Here is a 13,977-nt window from a genome sequence, read left to right as displayed (position 1 = left end):
CTGTAATTGATGCAGACTGGGACAAATCTATTCTCTTGTTATAGTCTTTGTAGATTCCAAATTATTATTACCCAGAGTGCATTCCATACGAAATGAAACGTAGTCTAATAGTCAAAGCAAAAATAAGACAAAATATAATTCCTGATACATAGTGTAATGATCCCTCAGGAGGTGTCTCACATGTGTTTCATGGTCCATCCTCCTCTTTTACTTCACAGCCTGGAAAACTGAGTTAGGCACTGCAGGTACCTCATTCTAATTATATATGTTGTATTCACTCAATGTAGCACTTTGAGAAGCAGGTGACATAGCTACTAAGATTTACTGAAAGGTAGCTTGGTAATGTACTCATCTCCCTCTAAAGAGGGGCACAAACCTTTGTGCTTTTCACTAGACTCAAGACACCATACAAGATGTGCACCACCCAGTCACTAAAAGGAGTTTTTGAAAACATTGTCTCATATGAAATATATCCATGTACAACACAACTCAAAAGAATAAATGTTATCAATACCATTATGGGACGCTGTTTTGTGAAACATATTATATCCGTAAAGCTCTGTGTATATATCCAAAGATGTGTTTCAAGAATGAGATTAGTAGCATTTTTGAGCTTCATTAAATGTTTTGTAAGGCTTATAAGCTATATGTTGAAATCATATAGAACTACTTTGATATCAATTATCACATATAATTTACAAACACAAAAATACCGAAGAGTTTTTTTTTAAGACAACTAATATTTTATACCTAGAATAATAATTAAAGATTGGGCCCCAAAGATTAGATGTTATGCTGTAGTTTACATTTTATAATACACCTTTTTCAGCAAGCAGTTTTTTTAAACAAAGGCTGCAGTTACTTAGCCAAATTATCTTAGTAGACAGTCTCCCAAGAGTACATAAAGAAAGGTTTGTATTCACCTTGATAGAACCAGTACACTCTAATTGAGACTTATGCTTGATTATGGTCCAGATGTGAAATTTTTGGATGGGTTTTGCCATCATAAATCCCTTAAAAGATCAGCATGTGTCACAATATGAAACTTGGAAGTGTTCCAGTAAAATACTCCTTTAAACAGAAAGTAATATATGATGTCTTGTTAATGCGCATACTTTAGATACATTGTTTCCACACAAGGTCTATTTTATATGATGTTTATGCATAGCATAACACTTTGGAATGTTTTTTTCTTTAGGTGTCTTGCTGGATTTTCTGGACAATTTTGTGAAATTGAAGTTAATGAGTGTAGTTCATCACCTTGTCTACATGGCTCAACCTGCGCTGATCATATCAATGGATACACTTGTAAATGTCAACAAGGTAACTGCCATATGACAGAAAAATCTTAAACAATGACAGTTTTGAATTATCAGTGTTTCTAGTGAGAAAATTGGTAAGTCATATCAAGCTCTTTTGCTGTATATGAAATAAAAAGTACACAAATTCTATCTCTTTGGCAGGCCTTTTGAATGAAATCTAAAGAGAATTAACTACTCTAGTAAGCATATGAGAAAGGCTTTAAAATAAAACTAGCTCACTGCAGGAGTCAGAACTATTATCTAGAGCAAAGTTTATTGTTTAGGATCTTTACTAATGTAACTTACTGACCAAGCAGTCAAATGGCCACTGTTTAACAGCAAATTTCACTACCTATAGAATAAGTTTGCCTGAAAAGAAATTCTGAATACTTTAACATTTTTATTATTATCTTTATTGTTGGTGTTGTAAAACATACCCATGCTTATTCTGATGACTGGGATTAAAATAAATATTTTTAAACATTATAAAAAGAATGAAAAAAAGGAACTTTTGTGAAAAGTGGGAACTGTCCTCTAATTCTATCAGAGATCAACTAAAACAGATCTAGTGGCTTACGAAAATATGAGATTTACTATTTATGCAAAAGCAAAGGTCATAACCAGTCTGCATTGTCATGCAATCAAAAATTTAATCTATTCCGGACTGCTTACAATCATCTGTCAGGTCTACCAATAAGAAAGAAGCCTTTTCTCAAAAAAAGTAGGATTTCTAATCCATATACATGTTTCATTCTGCTCTGTAAGTTATTCTTAAATTAAGAAATATATGAGTACCTGAAACTTAAATTTTTCAGTTTAAATCTATTTACTATTTTACTGAATTTTGCTGCTGAATAATTTCTGTGATAGTACTAACACAAGGTTTCTTACTGGTTATTAAAAAAGTTATTTAGATAAATTTTGGATGATAAATATTCTGTTAACCCATGCTATCTCCATATATCTGACCTACTTACTTTGTGCCAAAATGCGTTTACATTGCTGGTTTGAATTTACAAGCAAAAACATGTTAGCAAACTCATCTGAAGTCAAGTGGCTGTATATATACTACACTTTTCTAGAGTCTTTCTACTTATTCTTGTTCTACATTTAAAACAAAGCAAATAGTGAATTGAATATTCATCTATTTTGCTTTTTTTTTTTTTCATTCTGAATGTATCCTAATGCAGCTTACAAAACTATATGTAAGAGATGATATTTAAAAAGTATGGAAGATACTGAAGTAAATGCATGCATGTGTATAATGATTTAATTTGGAAGTTTATTCATTTGTTTAATTGATAATAAGGAATGATTTTCTAACATGTAAGACTTAAATCTAAGTATCTTTGGCTTAATAAGGGTTAATTATGTGTAGGACTATGTTGATAACAGCTTAATATTTTTTAGCAACATTTTAATGTCATAGAGATACTTGATAGTCAGAAAAAACAATACAGTTCTGATGTATGAACCAATGAGTGAAATTTTTTTGCACTTTTTCATACAGAATTCATGATAATAAAATTTTTCTGATCTTAAAAAATCTGAGTCATGACCTAACTTCAGTACTACATATACACCTGATACTGCATATGGCCAGATCCCTCTCCACCAATATTAACGATTTAAAGATTTAAAAATGTATTTCTTAGTCATTAAAGTGCTTTAAAACACAGAACGCATTGCTAAGTCCATTTTTTTCTTTATTTTTAAACTTATTAAAATAATACATCAAAGATATTTTAATATAGACATTTAAAAATTGCTCACTAGCCAACGACTGTGATTGCTGTCCCTATGCAACATTGAAATTCTTGGTATAAGTAGAAGAAACTTCTCTGGGGCCTTGGAACTCACTCCTACAGCTAACATGTTTTAAACACCTTCCAACCCAAGCATAATCTGCCTCTTTTTTTTTGTATTCCTTCTAATACCATAAGTTAGTAGGGGTGAAAGATCTGTAAATTACTTTTCCACCAGGTAAAAACACAGAAAAAGAACCACATGCATTAAATATATACATAATTTTTACATCTCTTGGGTTTTTTTTTAATTAACATGGCATTTTTAAATGTTATTTGAATCTCTAAAACAGCTGAAGAGATGTGAAGGTTACAGGTCTGAAATGGGGTGAATATGGAGTGGCAGGGGAAACTTTGAGAGGAATAACATTTCAAAGTAGCACAACTGAAGAAAGGGATTAGAAGAAAAAAAAAATATCATCCAGAGAGAAAGTAGAAATACCTAGGGAAAAAAATCTGGTTTTTTTGCAGGCTTTGACTTTTCACACATAATAGATCTTATATTTCTCTTCTAAACTTCAGCTATAGAAATATGGAGCTGAGATTGGGGATTTTTTGGTCTATAAAGGCAATAATGGGAAAGAACTGGGCAGATACTCTGATATACCCCTCAACAGATTCCCTGTTGTAATTTAATGAAATGGAAAAGGGACAGTACCAAGACTGAAATAGGAACAAGGCAGATGATTGCAGCTTTCCAAAAACCTCCAGAGAACAAAGTGAAGCATGTGGTGACAGCATGTGATACCAGGAAAGGGAATGGATTTAGCTCTGACAAATTCATTCTGTAATGGATCATGAATTTTGTCAGCTATTGTCCCAATAGCAGGCCCCATACCCTTAGAATAATGGATGCATGTTCAGGTTCTGTGGCTGCAGCTTCAGGCTGTTCAGGTGCAGAAGCAGCATGGAGAGATGTAAACTGTATTCTAACAACACCTCAGACAGCTCAAAAGCAACAACAGCAGCTGTTGGAACTAATAGCAGGCTCATGGATGTGAAGTCTTTAGCTGGGCAGGCTGCTTTTCTACCAGGGCAGCTAAAGCAAAACTGGAATGTAACAAGTGAATCTATTTGATACAATACTCTGAGGCAAAGTCTGAATAGTGGCAGCTAGATTTGTAACAGCCAAGGACTGCTATGGGGCTTTTGGGGCTGTTGGGTTTTCTTGGTTAGTTTGTTTAGAAATAGTAAAATGAAGAAAAATCAAATCTGTAATGGGTGGTGGGAATATCATGGCAGAAAGTCTGGTGTTCTTCAATAACTAGGCATATTTTACATAATCCTGTGTTTGCATTTACCAAGCAAATGGACTGCTTCCATTTCAATTTAGCCTACAAGGAGCAAGTTCAAGGCAGGCTTAAATTATATGATCTAAAACACAGCTTCAAGAAATGTATCGAGCCTGTAATTTATGGTGTACTTACTTGTAAAGGAGATTTTCGTAAGAAATGCATGCCAATAAAATTTCCAGTAATCTGACTAATGAACTTTGAGAAGACACATTCTCATGGTGTTCAAACACAAAGCTGTATTTGCTCACAAATTGTCCTCCTCATGGATCTGGTACAATAACCTCAGAGTTCCTCTTTTTAACTTTTTCCTTTATTTTTTCTACTCTGAGAAACCACAGCCCAAAAAATTTCATATTAATCCCATAGAATATATCTCTATATATGTGAAAATGGATAATAGTTACCCATACCTTTGTTCCATTGACACTCAGTAAACAGATGTAGATTTTAATGAGTCTTGCTTTGGGGTTTGCCCTGCTTTTTTTTCTGACAGGATGGGAAGGCCTCCATTGTGAACTGGATGTTGATGAGTGCATATCCAACCCCTGCATACATGGTATCTGTGTTCAGAAGGAGCCCAGCTTTGGTTATTCCTGTTTTTGCAAGCCAGGATTTGTGGTGAGATGCTGAAATTCTTTCTTATTTTTCCTTTTACCTGGATATTCAACATTGCACAGAAAATACACCTTTTTCTTTTTAAGTTTGCTCAGATTTGTTGATATACTTCTTGAATGAAATGGAATCACAGAAGTGACATATGATTAGTTCAAGGAATTTGCCAGGAATTTCTCCCTGTCCCTGTGACTCTTTGTCTACAATTTTGTAAAATCTGTATTTTACAAGGGCTTGCTAGGTAAAAATATATCTTAACAATGCAAATGATCTGACTAAATTTACTGACAAACTATCCTGAGAAGGAAAAAAACTATCTCATAAAAATTAATATCATTTTTGAAAGGTGGTTTTCACAGAGTAGAATGGGTAACTGATACTTCCCATAGACCATGGTAACTGCTGTCTTTTTGTCTTCTAAAGCAGATTGGCTTTCAAAACAGTGTCAAGTGATGATGAAGGATATATCACTTGAGGGCCATAGTCTTTTTATACGGAAAACAGTCAGATCCTTATAGTAAAATAATATCATTTTTTCATTAAGTATTCATGCTTCTCTTACATGAACAACTGTAATGGAGATCAGTTGCACAATTTTTTTACCATTTATGTTTCACCAAAATAAAGTCTTCTGAATGCCAAATAAAACCAGAAGAGACAAAGATTAAAGTCTGTTTAGGGAAATTATTTTTTAAATTAATGCAAAATTTATTGGTACAAGTCAGTGTTGTGTGACACTGTAGAGACCAGAAGTACAAATAAACACAAAAAATGAGTTAAAAGGAGGATAGATTCATTGTTATTCAAATTAATGTTCTGAATGTTACCCTGGCCCAGGAAGTCTTTGAATTACTTACTGCCAAACATTGGAATGGTACATTTGGTGAGTTACCAGATGCTAGCTCTGCTTCTGTTCTTCCTGCTTTCTTCCCGAAGTATGAATTAATAGCTCACTGATGATGGAGATAGATAGATATTTGACCCATGGGGGCAGTTTTTCTATTAGTACACAGCTTGAGTATTAATTGTACAGGATGTTGCAGAAAAAGCAAGCCCTTGCAGAAGGAAAAGTAACAAGCCTTTGAAGCAGCTGAAATTTAAGATGCATCATCTTTGCTTTTTATTCCATTATTCATTTTTCCATCTTCAGTCCCTCCAATTCCACTATGCTTTTGGAAGGAATATAAAAGTAAGAAAACACTGTGGGGGAACCACCACAGAAACATTTATAACATACCTATCTTCAATGTCAAAGATAAGAAGTTATGGTCTAAAAACCTCAAGAGGTTTATCTGTTAGGCCCCAGTGTGTTCTGGTTTGTAACCATGAGTAGGTGTGGAGTGGAAAAAATGAAACTCATTGAGAAATAAGCATTCAAGGAACTCCAGCTACAGTGTGTATGTAAATCTTCTGTAATCTATGTCTGTACTGCTAGCCAAAGTATGGATCATAAAGTATGGATTGCAAAATCTCTCATAAATTTTGAGAAGAAAAGCGTAGCCAGTAGTATATGAAATAAATGTTTACTTTTTAAGTGGAACCATCTATAGACATATACCAAATTTTAAATACAAATCTGCACAAACTAAATAATTCCATCCCACTGCATGGAAACCATTAAGGCATTTACAGGCACTTTCAGTGCTATCAAATTTATCTATGACTACTTAATGTACCCTTCATGCACACTGGAGGTTATCCACATCTGCTTTGTTTCTATGAGTCATAAAATTGTAATCAAATGTTCTTTGCCATTAAATGTAGTAGTCATAAAAATGTACTAATCCGTCACAGGAAAGTCAGAATGAAACATAAATTTTATAGGATTAACAACGATTATGAGCTTGCTCAAACTGATCATTTGTTCTATGCGCAGAATTAGAAAAAAACAAGGAGGAAATGCATTGAAACTGACATTAATTGGCCTGTTGTTCCTTTGTACTTTGGAATACCAATCAGTGAGAGATTTTACAAGATGACATGAATTTACCAGATTGCCAAAACAAATTAAGAAGTTGATTGAAACAAGCATGAATGTATCTAAATCACTCAGAACCCATCAATTGAACCACTCCTGTTTTAAACTCCGAATAATTTAAACTACTTGTAAAAAAAATAATTTCAGTTTTTATGTGTATTTTCTTCCTCTGTCTCTCTCTTGTCCATATTATTGTTTCATAATATCATAAATTAATATAATTCAGAGATAAATGTAAGTTGTCACAAGTTCTGTGTGAAAAGTTATCCAGGCAGACATGAAAGACTATTTAAGCATTTGTCTGAAGGAAAGTGTGTAATGAACACATGATCATTGAGCTCTAGAGAAGGCTTGGATTTTTTTACGTGTGCCCCAGTTGCAGAAGATTCAGTCAGAAATTATATCATGATGATATGTTGTCAGAGATATATGCCTTCAGGGATGACAGTGTGTGTATTTTAAAGAGATATCCAAATATATATTATCCTTCTAGGATAGCTGCTAGCTGTCTATCTTCACATAGCCTATTCGTTCATTGAAACAGAAGTGAAAATAAAATGAACTCAGGCCTTACTTCAGCATATATTTATTTCACACATCAAGAATTAATTTAATTCACATAATTATTCCTTGCCTTTTTACAGACCACTGAATATGAACATTTTTACTTTATTACTAGGGAGGATTTTTCAGATTTCTCATGGATTGTTACTCTTGATAAAAAATAGGAAATGAATGCCTGGTCCAATTTGATACTGCCACAATATTCTTCTGTTTCTAAGCATTATCTGTGAATGCAAGATATTAACAGGGAGCTGTGTGCAGATTAGGTAACAACAGACAACAAACAATGGGCTGCATTGTACAAAAGGAAAGAACATTATCTTGCAAGTCAGAGCAAGCCATAGGTTTTTTGATAGCTAAGTCCACTGTAAAAAGGCTTTTGTGAAACTACATACTAAGTGAAGATTATTTTTATTTTAACCAGTTTTTATTATTGGCAACAATATTTTACTAATTGAAAGTTGGCAATTACAAATCTGTAGGGAAATTATTTTTATTGATAATCAGATTAAAAATGCTACTTGGTTAAAATTTAAAATATACAATTACACTATGAAATTATTTAAGGAATATTTTCCATATGATATTTCCTTCTGAAAGTATAAACAACTTAATATAAGCAAACAATATTTTAGAATTAAAAACAAGTAATAATTGTAATCAACATCACTATGAAATGTAAATTGCCTTAAATTTTTTTTTTTTTTTAAATTCTCTTTCAGGGACGAAGCTGTGAGCTTAATTACAATGATTGTCTTATACACTCCTGCTCTACTGGGTTTCTTTGTGTTGATGGAATAAACAATATCACCTGTTTACCTACTATGCCCCAAAGTAAGAACGTTCTCACTGAAGTGGCTGAGGTGTTTCCTACGGAAATTTTAGATAATGACCTTCCATCAGCACTGGCTGTGTCTATGGAACTTTGGTCTAAACATGTTTCTCCTGATTTTCATAAAGGAGAGCTATCCCAAGGTGAGTAGAAAGAGCTTCTGAAAAATGCATATATCAAACTTCTTTCCTTGTTAATGCTTCTAAAATGGTAAGAATATTGGAAATATATTAATGTTAATTATTAAGATTTTTTTTTCATGCATTCCCTTCTATATTTTTTTGTATTTACTTCAAAATCCTTTTGTAATTGCATTTATATCTAACTGTAAAATTACTCTTTTCTCTCAAAAGATTTTTTCCCAGCATCTTTAACATCCAGTAAGGAAAACTCCACTTTCACTAAGCTGGGTTTTAAGTTTTCCAGAGTGTACAATTTTATATGCCTCATATTGTGTTCAGTAATCTCTGATTCTAATGCCAATCTTCCCTTCTTCCTTGGCTAGTCAGCAGGAGAGAAAGATAATTTGCCTTACTCCATGGGGACTTTGATTCTCTTTTCCTAGTTCACATGTTTTCTGAGTGCTTCTTTTTCTGTGCATCTAGATGTGTTTTGACTAAAAAAATATTGGACAAATCTCTCAAAGTCTCTGCTATTCTAATTGTTTGTAGTGATGTTTTTTGGGAAGCCAAAAATTGCCTATCCTGTTATTTTAAAAACATTTGTAAAAAGTGAAAAATAACAAAAGTGCAACATTTTATTGGGAAGATTGTACCTTCATTGTGGCCTCTTCATTTTACTAAAAACAGTATTATACAAGTAGTGTGTATCAGGCATTTTCTTTAGAGATAGTTTCAGAATTTTTCCTTATATACCTCTTCAAAGTGATTACTTGTATAACAAATAAGCTGAGTCCTGTTTTGTTGTTTTGGTGGGGGTATTTTTTGTTTGTTTTTGTTTTGGTGGGTTTTTTTTGTTTGGTTGGTTGATTGGGTTTTTTGTTTGGGTTTTTTGGTTTTTTGTTGTTTTGGTTTTTTTTAACTTGAATAAATAAGTTTTAGGGAATGTTAGTTTTTGGTATACAGAATTCTGTTGAGATTGATTGATTGACTGAACAGCTTGTTCTGCTTCTTCTTCCATTTTTTGATTGATATTTTCTGACTATTTTCCTTCAAAGACCATCTCTTTAAAATCATAATTTTCATCACTTATATTCTTTAAAGAGACAAATATAAACTTGACAAAATTATTAGATACTGGTGAACAGCTGACAGCAGAGGAAATTCAACTAATACTGGAGACAAAACTGCATGATCCAGACATGGAGATCTGTTCATGAAGTCAGGGTACATTCTGAAACATTCAGCTGAGTAATGTATCTCAAGAATTACTTTTCACTGACATAGTTAATAGTAGCTTGGAGTTCAAAACATATCTATTCATAAAGGTAGGTGAGACTCTTAAAATATTTTTAAAACAATCTGATCAAGTGTTCTTACGCATATCTTCTTCCTACAAAAACTTCAGGAACAGAATAACTGAGGGATATGCTGGAAAGTTGTCATTGTTTGAATCCCCAAATAATGAGATATCCTACTTGGTTTTATTGGCACAAGTCACATCTGTGAAAACATAAATTTGTAAAATTTTAATGATAAACCATTTATTTTTACATACCTGTTATCCTGCTTCAAGTCCTGGCTTATACAAGTATGTTAGCAATACTGTACTGAAACAAATGACTGTTGTGCATGGTAAGGACTCGTGAGTCAGTCCTGTTACCTAGACTTCACGGTATATCTGCAGTGGAGTAGGTTCTGGCCTTTATCAGCTGGTGTTCTGTTGAGTTTCTCATTTCTATTCAGAGAAATTTTTGAGGTGGTGGAGTGTTTTTATACAAAGATAAAAGTGTCTGTCAAGGTTGCCAGGTGCTTGGAAGAGATTTATTGTCGTTCGGCAGCAGCTGATATGGCACCAGCTGCCATACCTGACACAGATGGCTATTCTTCATGTTCTGCCACACAGGCTACTAGATCAGTACAGAAACAGGTTGGAGGCTGCTACAATGCTGACTGAACAGTTTCACCTCACTACAATAATCTTTTCAGGATTTCAGGTGTTCCTTTCATCATGCTTACATAAACACAGGAGGTATCTCAATGGTTGTAGTATATAAGTATAATCAATTTTTTAAATGTACAATAGGTACAGAGAAAAATGTATACCTCTTGAGACAAAATCTTTTTGTATGTAGTATAATTAACTTGCCACTTCTCGTTCCAAAATAACACAAATTATGGCTGCATTATGTAAAAGCATTATTATTTTTAGAACATTACAACATTTCAGAAATAATTTCAGGGAATTAAAAGGACACAGGAAAACGTAAGAATTATGGAATTAAGTATTAAGGAATATTGGTTGGTTTAGTCTACATTTTTATACTATAGTTTTTTTAAATGGAACAAATACCCATAAAGTTGAGGAGAGGTTTTTTGCTTTTCATTATTTGCTTGAGGGCTTGTGTTGGAAAAATTATTTTATATCATTGATTTAAATAACTTAGGGGGGAAAAATTATTTTAGACTAGGAAAGATATGGATAAAGGCACCAAATGACAAATAAAACATTTTTTTGAGGTATACAATATAGTTGCTTTCCTGTGAATGCTTGTCTACATAGATTTCATTCTCACTATGAATATATAAATACACAGATAAAATTCATATTGCCAGAACTGCCTTCTGATGCTGTGTCTGTACTGAAGAGGTGAAGTTGTCTGAGCATACCACTGTGGATTTCCAACCTATCAAGATATGACCTAAAAGGAATTTTGTTTGGGGTTTTTTATTGTTGTTTCGGGAGATTTATTTAGTTTAGTTGGGTTTTATAGTGGAAAAAATAAAGAACAACAATGCATCCCCAAAAGGAATAGGTTCACTTATGTTGATGCATATGCAAATCTATGTCTTTTTTAAAGGACGAATTAATACTTAGCTTAAAAGCTAAGTGAGAAATGCTCTAGGATGAGTAAGATAGTTAATACATTGGTGTATCCATAGTAAAAGAAAGGTGTCAAGCTGTTAAACCTAATGTACTCTTCTATACCTACAGATTTAATATATTCACAAATAATATGAGAAAAAATACCAATGACACACCCAGACAACTTGCACTCTCTGAAAAATGTGTACTACTTACTTTTCATATATTTTAGACTATTCTCACCTCACAATCAGTAGGTACATTACAGCAAGTTCCAAGATAGCTTAGAGTAGCAGGGATCTCTAGAAAAGAACTATGAGAGATGAGATATATCTGGCAGAAAAAATATACTTTTTGATCTAGTCTCCAGGTGTACTTTTCCACTGCCATGGCATTGCTTCTGGCAAATATTTTGTGAATACATTTCTTCTTAAAAGAAAAATTAAAAAAAAATCTTTATGGAAATGCTTTCATGTGACCAGAGAGGATGATCTAAGTTCTTAATCATATGTCTGTTAGCACTCTGTGAAGTTCTTTATGACTTTTTCAATTTCCTGCACTCTGTCAGCAAGTATTTGCCCAATAAGCAACAACTGACACAAATTGAATACAGGGAACCAACTCCCTCCCTCCCTCCCTGCCTGCCTTCCTGCCTGCCTTCCTCCCTCCCTCCCTTCCTCCCTTCCTCCCTTCCTCCCTTCCTCCCTTCCTCCCTTCCTTCCTCCCTTCCCCCCTTCCCCCCTTTCCCCCTTCCCTCCTTCCTCCTTACCGCACTTCCTTCCCACACTTCCTGTTAGGGTAGCCCAGAGAGACTGCAGTCTCTATCCTTGGAGATATTTAGAATTGAACTGGACAATGTCCTAAGAAACCTGCTGTAGTGGACCCTACTGTGAGCAGGTGAGGTTAAATTAGATAAATTCAGAGTTCCCTTCAAACCTCAGTTGTTCTGGGATTCTATGGTGCCCTGTAATGGCTAGGACAGAATTGCTTTTCAGACATTGTTTATAAAGATTCAAAATTTACTTCTATACAAGTATCTAGTTAGTCGCCAAGAATGGGATTCATCTCACCTGCAGATAGCTATTAATTAATCTGTGTAAATTTTATCACCGTAATAAATAAAAAACACACCATCTGCTTTATATGTCTGTTCTGGGATAGGATGCAAACTTTTCTCCTTTCCTTAATATATACTATTCTGCATCTTTGTACTTTTGGTTTTGGCAAAGGAATTGAATTTTGCTTTGACTTTTCTGTTTGTGTAATGTATATGGATCTTGGAGCTCACAAAGAAATTTGAAAGACAAAACCCAGTAGAACCAGATATGAATGAAAACAACATATCTGCTATACACAGCAGCTAACTGAACATACTTCTATTAATTACAGAGAAAAGCTTGTGTTCAATATTTCATTATTTCCTTTAAGACTGCCTAACACATGAAATATGTTCTGAACATATTACTAAAAGTCAAATTGGTATATTACTAGAAAGCTCTTCATGTTTAGTATTATTTTGTCTAAAATCTTGCTCTGTAAAAATTCCAACTTTGATTACATTATTGGATAAATGCTCCTAGCAGAAAGCAAAATTCAATTTTGAGTTTTACACACTGTTTTTCTTTATAATGTAATGCTTTTTCAGCTTTCTTCTTAATCAAGTTCTATTCAATTACAGCAGTGTACACTTGGTTTCTGAAAAATGTTGAAACTACATGATGCCTTTGCCTCCTAATCATGCTTTATCATATTGAATTGTTTCTGTTATATTCACTGGATTTGTCGTCACTCTCATTATTTCTTTAAGCTTTGTCTTTTATCAGTTTGGCCAGACATATTACTAATCATCCCTGTTCTCAGTATCTGTAATTATATGCTGTTTTCAAACACGTTATTATATCTGCTACATCAAGAAGGTAATTACTTTTGACATAGTGAAGTTACTAGATATGTAGGTTAGTGTGGAATTTCATGCAAAGTGAGTTCTCTGAACACTGAGCCATTATTTGCACTGCATTTGTAACTGCTAGAAGCTTGAACTTGGTAACTTTCCAGGCCTCTTTCACATGCAGTCATTTTCCCTAGAGTTCTGATAACGAAGACTTAGAAGAATAATTGCAAGCCTGGCCTACTTCTGGTTTTACTTAACTGCAACCTGCTGCCCTCCAGGAAAAAATATTTTGATAGTCTGTAGTATGTAAGTGTATTTTTTACTCTGATTGTTTCATGCTCAGACTTCTAAGCCAGGTATATAGGAAGATCTGTGGGAATTCTATGTAAATGACTGTTGCAACAAGAAGAAAATTTAAAAGACATTTAAACCTTTCATTTAAAAAATATACATAATTTGATATTTTCTAGCTTTCTGTACCAAATAAATTTAAATTCCTTTTTGACTGAAAATTACCTTTTACTTTCTAATCATCAAAAGTGTTCTAGTAAGATTTAAGTATCTTCTAGGGTTTGCATTGTCCAGCTGCACAGAGGCTCATTGTGCTAGATATTCCCAGCTACTTTGAACCAGAAAGAATCATGATATTGGGAAAAAAAACTCTTGGCATACCTGCCAATGATAGCAGATGTTGAGTTTCAGGTATGAGGCAAT

The 13,977-nt window shown here is 33.6% G+C and overlaps 1 protein-coding gene across 1 annotated transcript in view; it reads left to right on the top strand.

Annotated features, from left to right (window-relative positions):
- Positions 1-13,977, top strand: part of EYS (eyes shut homolog) — a 625,315-nt gene that overhangs the window by 284,440 nt on the left and 326,898 nt on the right. The window contains exons 19-21 of the mRNA XM_058836459.1: positions 1,199-1,323; positions 4,895-5,019; positions 8,278-8,530. Coding sequence (XP_058692442.1) covers positions 1,199-1,323; positions 4,895-5,019; positions 8,278-8,530 — 503 coding nt within the window. The remainder of the gene's footprint in view (positions 1-1,198; positions 1,324-4,894; positions 5,020-8,277; positions 8,531-13,977) is intronic.

Source organism: Poecile atricapillus, chromosome 3 (genome assembly GCF_030490865.1).
Source record: "Poecile atricapillus isolate bPoeAtr1 chromosome 3, bPoeAtr1.hap1, whole genome shotgun sequence".
Classification (NCBI taxonomy): domain Eukaryota; kingdom Metazoa; phylum Chordata; class Aves; order Passeriformes; family Paridae; genus Poecile; species Poecile atricapillus.
Note: the sequence above shows the minus strand (reverse complement) of the source record. Positions and strands in the feature narration are given on the sequence as shown.